Source organism: Hippocampus guttulatus, chromosome 8 (genome assembly GCF_054856545.1).
Source record: "Hippocampus guttulatus isolate MCC_2025c chromosome 8, RoL_Hgut_1.0, whole genome shotgun sequence".
In the NCBI taxonomy this organism is placed as follows: Eukaryota; Metazoa; Chordata; class Actinopteri; order Syngnathiformes; family Syngnathidae; genus Hippocampus; species Hippocampus guttulatus.
Window position 1 is genome coordinate 4,786,214 of NC_141268.1, and position 13,176 is coordinate 4,799,389.

The 13,176-nt window shown below is 41.3% G+C and overlaps 1 protein-coding gene across 2 annotated transcripts; it reads left to right on the top strand.

The window, feature by feature from the left end:
* Positions 1-166: 166 nt before the first annotated feature.
* On the top strand, positions 167-12,468 carry etnk2 (ethanolamine kinase 2). Of its 2 annotated transcripts, XR_015101577.1 has the most exons (10): positions 167-553; positions 4,203-4,340; positions 4,436-4,557; positions 5,514-5,654; positions 7,296-7,438; positions 7,708-7,791; positions 9,091-9,251; positions 9,349-9,422; positions 10,524-11,377; positions 11,482-12,468. XR_015101577.1 is itself a non-coding variant. In XM_086117377.1 (9 exons), exons 1-9 carry the CDS (start codon positions 407-409, stop codon positions 10,594-10,596), a joined length of 1,083 nt encoding a protein of 360 aa, XP_085973503.1. In that variant the 5' UTR covers positions 167-406; the 3' UTR covers positions 10,597-12,468. The 2 variants fall into 2 exon arrangements, 1 of the variants encoding a protein (XP_085973503.1); XM_086117377.1 differs by having other exon boundaries at positions 10,524-12,468.
* Positions 12,469-13,176: the final 708 nt, after the last annotated feature.

The window sequence follows — 13,176 nt, forward strand, 5'->3', positions numbered from 1 at the left end:
TGGCTATTAGGAATTATGCTGCCCAAACAGCTCGAGGACAATCATTCTCTTTCAATTCTTCGGGCACCATCGTCAAAACTCGGAAATAATGGGCGTGCTCTGCTGTGTCGTCTGAAAGGGCGGTAGAATCGGATGATCCCCGAATGGGCGGAGACAAGTAGGAGGAAGCGGTAAGAGTGCTGACAGCCTCTAGGAACCGGTGTCGTGTATCTTCAGGCACTGTATCCCACATCCTTCCAGCGATAACACCGAGTTTTTAACCCATCCCATCAAAAGAAGAAGAAACACCCCTGCTCCTCTGAAAGATATCTTAAACCAGTTAAACCAGTTGACTTGCAATCGAAGCGACACTTGTGTGCTCGAGTTTCCAGAAGGGCCCGGGGATTAACGGGTAAACGACAGTGGGATGGAAACTCAGATCCATGTGCCTGTCGGCTCGCCGGTTATACGCAGGATTCACGTTTTTGTAGACGAGCACAATGTGACGGAAGGAGCAATGAAGATCATGAAAGAGCTGAGACCGGCGTGGGAGACGAACCCTGTCAGGACCAAGGTTTGTCAACTGCGAAGCTAGGTGTGCGCTGTATGCTAGGCTAAACTAAGATTGGCATTAGTGTGTAGGCGCTGCAGCATCACAAGGGAAGAGCAGAAGGACGACCTGAAATCCGTCCAATTCATCTATTTCTCACCACATCAGTTTACCTTTTTTGTCCGGTTACAAAGAAAAAAATATTTTGGGTTGAAAATTTGACTAAATATTACCACAACTGGTAACACTTGAAGACCCCATATAGCTACAAATGATTTCCAGTGAACATTAAATTGCCCCGGGTGTGTCTAAAAATTGGCCCACGGGCCATTTTCGGCCCATCATCCATTTTCATTGGCCCCCAACATATACTAAAAGACTAGTTCAAATAAGGTGGAGGTGGCCAAAGTTACATGGGAAGGTGTTGGAAAAATGCGCACCACTCCTAATAAATTGGTTTATGTACTGCACAGGATGTCTACATTTGCAAAAATGCAACAAATGTTTTAAAATCTAAAATAATCACACAATTTCTCTGCCAAGCACACGTGATGCAACTTTAGAAGGAACTATTGTGAATTCCACTTAATGCTCGGTTTCAAGGTGCAATTTATGAACATTGATGACCCTCACTCTTGCTTGCTTGCGTTACATACAGCCCTCTTCAAAAGTATTGGAACGGCAAAGTCAATTCCTTCGTTTTTGTTGTACACAGAAGACATTTGGGTTTTATTAGACAAAAGTTCATTTGTCCAGCTTTTATTTTATGGTATTTACGTCTAGATCTAAATGATGGAATGTTCTGAAAAAGAGACACTACTGGTGTGCTGATCAGCATTCATCAAAGAGTTACTAACAGCAGTTGATGACAGAACCCACTCAGCAAAAAGAATTGGGAGGCCACATTGGATTTTGCAAAGTACAGAGATGAGGCACAAAAGTTTTGGGACAAAATTATGGACAGATGAGATCAAGATTAACCAGTACAAAGGTGATGGAAAGGCCAAAGTATGGAGAAAGAAAGGATTTGCTCATGATGCAAAACAGACAAGCTCATATGTGAATGGATGGTGGAGGTTGTATGGCTGCTTCTGGAACGGGCTCACCAGTCTTTGTTGATGACAGTTGGAGGAGAAGGAATTCTGAAGTCTACAAAAACATTTTGTCTAAAAATTTCCAGAGGAACACATCCTAAATTGGGAGAAGCTTCATTGTGATGCAAGATAATGATCCAAAACACTGCCAACACAAAACAGGACCTAATTGGGGGGAAAGGGTGGAAGGTCTTAGAGTGGCCAAGTCAAGTCACCTGCCTGTAACCCAATAGACTAATAGAGAATGCATTTCATCTCCTTAAGGGGAGACTGAAAGGTGAACCTCACCACAAACAAACAATAACAGAATGAGGCCTGGAAATGTATTTCAACTGAAGTCTGCTACAATTTTATGAAGTCGATGGGTTGCAGGCTTGTTGTAGTTTTTGTAACTAAGGGTTATGCCACCATATATAAGTCAATAACGTCGATTCCAATACATATATAAACAAAAGGTGCCCTGTTGTGAGTTGTTAACCAGAATGAGATGTAATCACTCTGACAGAAAAGCAGGACTTGTGAACTTCTATCTTATCATCTTTTGACGACGTGAAGGCCAAATGTTTTCAGTGTACAACGAAAGCTAAGGAATTGACAATGTCATTCCCATACTTTTGGAGGGGACAGTACTTCATATGAAAAAAAGGTATGCTAATTAAGACAAATATTCATCATGCATTCTGCAAAGTCCTAAAAGTGGTGCGAGTTGTTACTTGTGTATTGTCTGTACAGTTATGACAATTTTTTTACTAGACCCACAATGGGTAAAAATTGACAAATCAGGTTTTTTGAAATGGGGGTTTTAACTTCCATCCATTCAAAAACAGGACCCCCCCCCCCCCCCCAAATTGACAGTGTATGAGATTGCACAAACAAATTATCATTCAATATTTGGATTTAATCTGTATCATGTCAGAAAATCTGCAAAATTAATCATTGTTTTCCAAAGTAGAAATGGTTGCAAATGTCATATTCTGACCCCCACCTCAAAAAAAAAATATAAACAATCACCGATAATCAGCCTGCTTTCATGAACGACTACAGAAATCGGAGATTTCACTCCTGAGGCTGAATTTCCAAGGAGTTGAACACTTTAAAATCAAGCTCTCTCATTGATAAATTGAAAGTGCTATCTTCAATATTTATATATTGTATTATCAAAAATAAGTCAGTCGTTGCACTTCTATTCAAGATTTAATCATCCTCAAATTACAGTAAATCAAACTTGAATGAAATACATTCCCCACCCATGTCACGCTTTAAAAAAAAAAAAATCATAAACAGACAAAGGTACCCGCAGATACATGACAGTCCTGCAGTCATGGGAGCTCCAACAACCTCCTCACCCCCACGTGAACCTTGGCTGAATGTTTACGTCTGTCTGCTTCCAAAGTTGCTGTCTGTCGACATATTGGTCAATGGTGTTAGCGGTGTATTGTGTGGCAGGTGGAAGGGATCAGTCACGTAGTAGACAACTGTGTTTTTGCCAGTGTGTCGACAGTAATAACAAGGATGGCTAGACGTCCACCTTTGTGGTTGGCCATGTATGGAATGCCAGATATGTGGTAGTGAGCGCCTGAGATTTGACATACAGTCCATATCCGTGTTGTGTTGACTGCTGCCCCAAAAGTTGGATGTTTTGCCCCACAGGGTTGCATTTTGCTTTTATTTTAGAGCACTTACCGTATTTTCCGGATTACAAATAGCTCCGGAGTACAAGTTGCACCAGCCATAAAATGCATAGTAAAGAAGAAACAAACATTTATCAGTCACACTGGAGTATGTCACATTTTGGGGGGAAATGTATTAGATAAAATCCAACATAAAGAACAGACATGCCATCTTGAAAGGCAGATAAAAATATAGAACAGACTGAATCGGTGTGCGACTTGCGAACGTTACTTGATGTATAAACAACGAATGGAGAACGTCCCTGGTGTGTTCACGTAACATATTAAGAGTTATTCAGATAACTATAGCATAAAGAACATGCGAACAAGTTTACCAAACCATCAGTGTCACTCCAAATCACAAAATCCAATGATATCTTCAACCTTGGTGTCACTTTTAAACAACACCGCCAATTCCAAAGGTAGAAAGAAGATGTGGCGCTTCCTCTTCCACGTCGCTTACATCAGACTCATCGTCGATATATCAACACAGGCCTAGAGCACCCTCTTGCTGTTTAATGTGAAAATAACATGATATAATCATTTCACATATAAGCATATAAATCACTCCAGAGTATAAATCGTACCCCCAGCCAAACTATGAACCCCCTTCCCCACCGCGATTTATAGTCCAGAAAATACGGTACTTAAACCTTGATTGCGTGAGACCCCGTCCGAAAAAGAATATTAAATAGCGACTGAAACATTGTATTTCAGTCATCTCGCATTTTCTTTTTGGAATTTTTCAAATCATGCCAGTTCTCACATTATTTACTCTATTATTACATACTATATACTCAAACACACACACACACACGTTTGAGTCTTGGCCTTCCCACACCCACTGGTGTCTATCTCTCAAGTCTGTCTGAAAAAAAGCGCATACCTTTTCTTTGTTTTTTCCTTCAGTTATTCACTGATGGGACAACCAACAAACTGGTGGGCTGCTACGTGGACGATAATCCAGAAGATGTGGTTTTGGTGCGTGTTTATGGCAACAAGACGGAGCTAATTGTGGACAGAGACAATGAGCTTAAAAGCTTTCAGGTACGTTTAATCTTCTAGTGTGTGAAAATGCTCAGGTGTTCCCCTCAATGTTGTTCCACTTATGAAGGTGGATGTGTGTTATTTTTCACCTCCAGGTGCTGCATGCTAATGGTTGTGCTCCCCGTCTTTACTGCACATTTCAAAATGGCATATGTTACGAATACATGCAGGGGGATGCTCTTGGGACACAAGATGTTAGGGATCCTTCTTTACTCAGGTATGGACCTCCAAACACCACTCATATATATATATATATATATATATATATATACACACACACCATATTTCCGCACTACAGGGCGCTTCGGAGTATAAGGTGCATCTTCAATGAATGGCCTATTGTAAAACGGTTTTCAAATATAGCGTGCACAGCATTATAAGGCGCATAGAATAGAAGCTACAATAGTGGCTATGGTTGCAGAACATTTAAACTACTACGTCCAAGAAATCGGAATATTGATCCATATGTAGCTCCCTCAGTGTATGTCGCATGAAGCACGACAAGTCCATAAAAATACAGGGTTTATTCCTTGGCAACCCGTGAGAGCTGGTCACAAACACGGACATGAATTATCTAACTACAAATGGTATTACAAAACAATAAATGAAAGAGAAAAATGAAGACAATTGATTCAACAAAAAGGCACACAAACCTCGTTGCCTCACATCTACAAGGGGCTAAATATCCTGAGAAGTCTTGCTTGTCTCCTTCTTCCTTCATTTAGTCAGTAATTAACTATGATTTTGGTGTCATCTTACTTTCCTAATGGCTGTGCAGAGTTCACAAAGTAGCTGTCTGTTTGAGTGTGTGTTGGCAAATGCACATGTGAAGTAATGTCGGGCAGAACCCTTTTACGTTACAATTGGTTCCTGCTACTAAACGCCGTGAAATGGCATAGGAACACTAACAAGACCAACAACTTAATGGGGAATAGAAAAACACCGTAACGCCATTTATAAAGTGCATCGGATTATAAGGCGCACTGTCGGCTTTTGAGGAAATTGAATGCTTTCAGGTGTGCCTTATAGTGCGGAAAATATGGTAATAATATTTACAGTCTTTGCAGTAGGCTATTAAAGGGGATGTATAATGCCAAAATACACAAATGATAAAGGATTACAGCACACTTAAAATCTAAATATTAATATTTGCATGCGCATGTCTTCCCACAGACTGATTGCCGGAGAAATGGCTCGTGTCCACGCCATTCATGCGCATAACGGATGCATCCCAAAGCCCAATCTCTGGCTTAAGATGCAAAAATACTTTTCCCTTGTGGCTACAGAGTTCACAGAACAAGCTTCCAACATCAGGTGATATGTTGTTTCTCAACTGTTAGTTAGAAGATAACTTCTGGGATTCATGAAAGGCTTGAAAAAGATCATTTCACCACCATCACACTCCCAAGTTTAATTTAGTCAATTCATTTCAATGTTCCAGAGTCTGTGGTGGATGTTAACATTTTGGAATCTCTGAAGCACTCTTTATAAATAAAACAAGCCTGGCATTATCATCCTGGAAAACACCCTTGCCGTCAGGGAAAAAAGACTTCTCTCGCAGTCCTTCCAGGATAGTTTTTATCTCAATAGAATGAATCTCCTTAATTCGTAATTTGACTGATTTCTGTTCTATGCATATTTATCACACACAGATTTCAATTCATCAAACCAGTTTTAATCACACAGAGGCAACCCGAGGAACTAGAAAATGCCAATTAAATTTATTTACACACACACACACACACACACACACACACACACACACACACACACACACACACACACACACACACACACACACACAAATCCGAACCTACCTGTCCCGATATGAAAAACTAATTGCCCCCCCCCCCTACCCCCCGAGCCTACTAATGTGTTGTGTTTGTGCCACCCTTGGCAGCAATAACTGAAACCAAGCGTTTGCGATAATTGGTGATGAGTCTTTCACATCGCTGTGGAGGAATTTTTGGCCCACTCTTCTTCTCAGACTTGCTTCGCAAACTTGCTTCACAAGGGTTGGAGGGTTTTCTAGCATGAACTGCACGTTTAAAGTCTCACACCATAGCATCTCAATTGGATTTAAATGGACTTGGCCACTCGAAAACCTTAATTTTGTTTTTTTATTAGCCATTCAGAAGTAGACTTGCTGGTGTGTTTCGAATTGTTGTCCTGCTGCATGATCCAAAAGCGCTTGAGTTTGAGGGCGCAAACCGATTGTCGGATGTTCTCCTTCAGGGTTTTCTAATAGACAGCAGACAGAGTTCATTGTCCCATCAATCACAGCAAGTTGTCCTGTTCCTGAGCAAGCAAAGCAGCCACAGACCATCACCCTGCCACCACCATGCTTCCATGTTACCCTGATGTTCTTTTAACAAAATGCTGTGCCATTTTTACCCCATACGTAACGAGACACACACCTTCCAATAAAATCAATTTTTAACTCATTGATGACTCAATGACGCAGTATCCACAAGTATACGAGTGATCTTCACTTTAATGTTCCCAAGTGCCAACATAAGATGTTGATGGTTCCAAATGGTGCGCAATGAACTATTTTTTTTCAGCGACATGTGCTCTCCGGCACCACAAGAAGGCACACTCAGTTACTGGCCAAATGAATGTTTTTCATTTGTTTGTTTTATATTGATGGCCTAGAATGGTTTTCTCAGAAATATTTCCTCTCAGTGCGATTTAACTTCAGTGTTAGCTTAGGTTAATGATAGACTCCTGCGCTTTTCCATTTACACATAGTTATGTTATGTCATCGCCAAAGGAACGTAACACAATTATAGAGCAAGAACCCCCTGTACTCCTTTCGAGTGAATTGGTTTTTGCTCATTTGACTTTGTTAGATGCTGTACAATTGTTTCTACAAGATTAGAATCGTCGCGCAACTGAAAAAGCTGACTGTTGTGTAACTCCTTCTTTGCATTGTGCGCCTTATCATCAATTTAGAATCCAGAAGGAAGTGCCAAGCAAGGAGTTGCTGGAGCAGGAGATGCTATGGATGAAGGAGCATCTCTCTACACTGGGGTCGCCTGTGGTGCTTTGCCACAATGACCTGCTCTGCAAGAACATAATACACAACAGCAAAGAGGGTACCGATACATTTTCCCACTTTAGTGCTGACTTTTAATTAATTACTTGTGCAACTGCATCTGTGTCATTTAACAAAAGCTACTTAAACGCTTATGGGATGGTCACGATGGTTGTATTGCTTTTCAATAAAGCACGGTGGAAAACAAACCATCTTATTGTTGTTTATATTCATTATGTGATGAATGTCGCGGTCTGACCCGCCAAACTTAATGTTCAGTTTGCAGGTGTACATGGAATGCATTGACAACCTACTTGTGTTGTCTTACAGCTCACGTTCGCTTCATAGACTATGAGTACTCCAGTTACAACTACCAGGCTTTCGACATTGGCAACCACTTCAACGAATTTGCAGGTTCGTGACCTTTTCTGTCCATGTTCAATGCCTTATCTGTCATGTATGTGTCCTTTGACAACAGTGCACACAGGAGAGCAACAAATGTATCCCAGGGTTCCCACGGGTCCTTAAAATTCATAAAATTCCACAAAAAATAAGTTGTAAAATTAAGTTTTTAATTGTCCTTAATTTTCAGGGAAAGCTTCTAAAATTAATAAAAGTCCTTAAAAAATGATTTTTATTCAAAAATAGAAGTTTTATATTCTCTAAATTAACATTTTTCTTAGTGTACTTTATTTGAGAATGAATTCAAGTTGTTTTCATTTTCCTACCTGTAAAACGGGTAGAAAAATGAAAATTTGACATACAGTATGTCAAATAAAGCGTTAGCTGATTGCCCCTAAAAATGAAGATGTGCCCTTCCTTTGGCAGCAATGATTTGAACACCAGCCCAGTGATATGTGGCTTTCTGTTCAGCGGGCATTAAATCCACTGTGAATCCCCTGCTGAATGGAGAAAAAGTCCTTAAAAATGGCTAAATTAGCCCTCAAAAGTCCTTAAAAGGTCCACAAATAAAAAGCAAGTGGAAGAGTGGGAACCCTGTATCCTCTTGCAGTCTATTTAGATTTTTATTAAATCTGATCTTCACATTGCAAACACAAATGCGACATCCAATGTGAACGGAACATGTCTGGGATTCTGCACACAAAGCACACAATCAAATGACACTCAACCCCCCCCCCCCCCCCCACCCCTCCAAAAAAGTGTCATGTCCCAAAAGTAAATACGGTTCCCTCTTTTCATGACAGAGGAGCGAGGCGGGAGGAGGTAGAAATATTTTGGGGGATATGTGGCGATGCTTCTCGATCTCCTCATTTCAAGCAGATGTCGACGAAAGATGAAGTCACGTCATTGCCCCATGACACTAATGACCCATCTGCCCGGCTGAATCAATACTATCACCACAAATGTCCACTTAACAACATTTTCGATGCTGTGTGTTGTCGCAATCAATCATTTTTCCTGAGTTGAGGGGGTGCATAGCGCATATGAAGTGGACACGTACTTGAATAATGAATCCCGATCCTGCATCACAGCGAGGCCCATTTCAAATCCGCTCGTTTCTGCATGCTTTTGCTTTTCAAAGGCTATTGCATGCAAACGCCAAACTGCATAAACCATGTCACAAACTCATATGGACATTTCTTATGCATAATCTCATGGGGAAAAAATGGATTATGATGAAAGGGCCCCTTTTAAAGCAAAGCAAGATGGTACAACACGCCATGACAGATCCTGGTTTGATTTTATGACTAGGCATGGCAGAGCTGGACTATGGCCTGTACCCAAGTCCGGAGATGCAGATGGACTGGCTCAGATTCTACCTGCAAGCTTATAAACTTTTCACCAAGAAAACAGAAGAGGTCAGCGCTAAAGAACTAGAGACGCTCTATGTGCAGGTCAACAAGTTTGCTCTGGTAAGGAAGCCGACTTCAGTATGAACACAAGTCTCATCCACCCATTAATACACACCCTGACATCCCCGAACGACACTGTCTCTTTGTCTCTTTGAAGGCTTCTCACTTCTTTTGGGGTTTCTGGGCCCTCATTCAGGCCAAATACTCCTCTATCGACTTTGACTTCCTCAGGTAAGTGTGTGCGAGTGTGTGTCAGAAAATGTTCAGAATCAAAAGGAACGTGTTTATTTGGATGTGAACATTGTCCTTCAGATCGTGACTGCACGATTGGCAGATTTTGCAAACCAACCTGCTTAACTTGCTTGGTGGGTCGAAGTTTGTAATGCAAAATAGCATGTGACACACTGTCAATTTAATTTGCCATTTAAAAATCGACAAAATGCTGTTAACTCCTGATAAGGGGAAGCTCTTCTCACAATAAAGAAGCATATTATTGTGGCATATAAGTGATATTGTCGACTCAACTCAACTATATAGAGCACTTAAAAAAAAAACACCACTGTATACAAAGTGCTGTATACAGCGGTAGAGCAAAATAAATTCATACAACAAACAAAATATGAATTACAAAGACAGTTGAAAGCACAAAAACAATAATGCTAAAGTCAAGTCTCAGCCAAAGCCAAAGAATAAAAATGAGTTTTAAGACTAGTTTTAGGAATGGGCAGCAAAGAAGGGGGTTGCCGAATGTTCAGTGGGAGGTCATTCCAAAGAGAGGGACGGGCAACAGAAAAGGCTCGATCCACTCTGAGCCTCCACTTAGCGAACCGGTCCGCAGACCCGAGGCACCAGGCAAGTGCGGAGGAGCTCGGACAGGTAATTTGAAAACAAATACTAGGATCTTAAAAAGAACGATGCCGGAGTAGGAGTAGGAGTGATGTGCTCCCTCTTACGAGTACCAGTCAAGAGGTGAACAGCAGCATTCTGGACCAACTGGAGATGCTTAAAGGAGGCTTGGCTGACTCCAAAGTAAAGTGCCTTACAGTAATCCAGCCAGGATGTGACAAAGGCATGAATTACTGTTTCAAAGTGCTCATGAGAAAGGAGAGGTTTTACTTTAGCCAGCTGCCTAAGATGAAAGAAGCTGAATTTAACAATGGCATCAATTTGCCAGTCCAATTTAAAATTACTGCCCAGTTTAAGACCCAAGTTCGAGATTGTTGGCTTTAGATAAGGAGCCAGGGGTCCTCAAGTGCCACCGTGCAAAGTGAACGTTTGAAAATCATTCAATCTCTGAAACAATGTGAGGTGTGTGGTGTTTGTGTCTCCCAGGTACGCCGTGTTGCGTTTCAATCAATACTTCAAGATCAAGCCCACGGTGATGGCCTTGCAGATTCCAGAGTGAGAGGAAATGGAGGGCCAACAATATTGGGAGTTCTTCTCCCGGGGGCCAAAGATTATTCGAATTCCTGCTTTTTCTTCATGGCACTTTGCTCTGGAGCAAGCCCGAAAAGCTTACTTCATTCCTCCGAAATGTAGCTCAATATTTGTGATGATGCGTCTTATCCGTCTGACCAACACTGGATGTCTTGTTTCCAGGCAGCTGAACTCTCGCTTAGTGTTTGAGTTTGAGAGAGCTCACTTTTTACAAAGAATATGTGCCACTTCCTTGTAATGGAAGTCACGAGAGAAGCATTTGTGTCGAACGCCCCTGTTCCACCGCCAGGTACCTTCACTGCTCGACAAGGCTCCTCTCACCACTGAGAATTACGCACACATAATTGTCCTCTGGGTTCTGCAGCGCTCATTTTATTTTTAATTTTTTCTACTGTCCAGTGCTTTGAATCAGTGCCTCAAGCAACCATTAATAAGTGCTTAAGTGGAACGAGCCACGTAGGTGTGGCATTATTCAGTCTGTGGAGTGTGCATTTGACACCATTTCTTCCTTTTATTGTGTCATCAAATTTTCATCCTCTCTGGTGCTAAATTTTAGCGAAACCGCTGCTGCTACTACTTCTCAATATCCCAAATATTGTGGGATTTCTCCAAAAAACCCAACGACAACAACAATGTTTGGGGATCGGCAAAATGAAAAAGCTCTTTGGACACCTTGGAGCTGTCAACGGAGGGGAAAAGCAGTGTGTGCGCATTTCTACGTTTATTGGAAGACTCGTTCAGCATCTCAGGTGAAGCAACTGCATCGACTGTACAGTGAAGCTGCTGCATGAACTTTGATGGGCTCTGACCTTGAACTGCTTTTTTTCCACCACCTTGACTTTTATGGTCGCAGTGAGCCGCTTTGTTGATCTTTCCGTCGAAACTTTCCAGACCTCATGGAAAATCACCACCTCGGTCACCTGAGCTGAGGAAAAGTTCCCACCGGCCGCATCCTTCTCCTCACTTTGCTTTCAGGGCCATTGAATTTAAACAACCCCTAAAAATGCTGTTGGCGACCCCCCCAAAATCGACTGCTCCAGAAAATATTTCACGGAACCTCAGAATCTTAAACCTGGATCTTGGCTTGTTCATGAGCATTGTTTGCCCTTATCTTGTCCATCAACGAATGAATTGTCATCAAATGTGGTTAAATGAGTGTCAGTAGTGAAAAGTCGGTCAAGGGTGGTTGAGGTTTTTGCACAGATATCCATTAGTGATTGGTTCATATCCATTTTGGGGTTTCAATATGGCTTTGGTTCCCACACTAACTCAAAAACCCTGATGTTAATTTTATTTATTTTTGGGGTCAACCTGTTTCGCATGATTTTGTTTAAAAAACCCCAAAATACGTTGGATCAACTAAGCTAAACTAGCAAGGTGTGTTTGTTTAGAACAGACTTTTTGGGGGGGGGGGGGGCGGGGGTGCTGGGTTAGGTGATAAAAACTCAACAAGAAAAGTGAAATACTGTACCAATTATGCGTTTGATTCATCTTATTTATTGAGGGGAAACATGTCATCATACTGAAAAGCTTGGTTTGCTTGCATTGCACTTCATTTAAGGTTTGGATGTGACGCCGTGTGTGACCCTTGACATGATTAACAAATCACTATACAGATTAACTTATTTTTCCTTTCGATGTACTTTTTCTAAATACTTGACAGGAAAAAGATAAATGGACTCACTGACTGCAAAAAAAATGTACAAAGATGAAGGCTGTAAATATCATCTTGAGAAATATTGTAAAGTGTTTCTGTGCATTGATTCTTTACACTATTGTTGGACTTACGAGATGTATTTAACATTTATTTACTAGTCTTATTAAAATGTACTCAATAAAATGTGCGGATTGAGTGTGTTTTATTACCTTTCACCAAACCCCATGCACACATTTGCTCGTGTCCCTCGGCGATGTCACCAGGCAGCAGAAGGAAACGCAATCAGAATCATTATTCCAGGCCAACTTGAGTAGCGCTATGTAGAAACATACAAGGAATTTGTCTCCAGTGGTTTGAGTCACTCTAGTATGACAGTAACAAGCAACTATCACCAAAATAATATTTAGCATGCAATACATACTTGAAGCAAGGAGAGTAGTTAAGATATGTCATGTTACCATTAGTACGGTTGTACTGAACAATGACAGCCGTGCAGATGAAGGAGAGAATCGTCACACAATTTCAAGTGTCTACTAGTTTTAGCGCGAATAGTTCAATAGCACCTCCATGAGGCAAGTAGCTGGAAGAGGTGGTGGGCAGGATATGGAGGGTCCAAGAGCATTTCTTGGTGGTAGAGTGGGTAGCAAGGACCGATTACCTTCTCAGCAGTCATAACTTAATCTTGCTTTGCGACAGCAACAAACCAGACTGTGATGGAAGAACTGTGGGTGCCAAAGTGTTAGAATACCTAGGGAAAGTCCACCTATATCAATAATCTGTTTCCAAATTTAGAACTCGTTTGTTACATTTGTTGCCCACAATTGAAATATTTTAATCCTTTTTTTGATGATTATGGCAGAATGGGGGGAAACAACCGGCCTGGAATTGTCA

Bases quoted from the DNA above. Each gene is read 5' to 3' on its own strand.
- etnk2 (XM_086117377.1), top strand. From the start codon at position 407: ATGGAAACTCAGATCCATGTGCCTGTCGGCTCGCCGGTTATACGCAGG. The intron at 5,655-7,295 runs GTGATATGTTGT...TCATCAATTTAG, and splicing joins GAACAAGCTTCCAACATCAG to AATCCAGAAGGAAGTGCCAA. The intron at 7,792-9,090 runs GTTCGTGACCTT...TTTTATGACTAG, and splicing joins CCACTTCAACGAATTTGCAG to GCATGGCAGAGCTGGACTAT.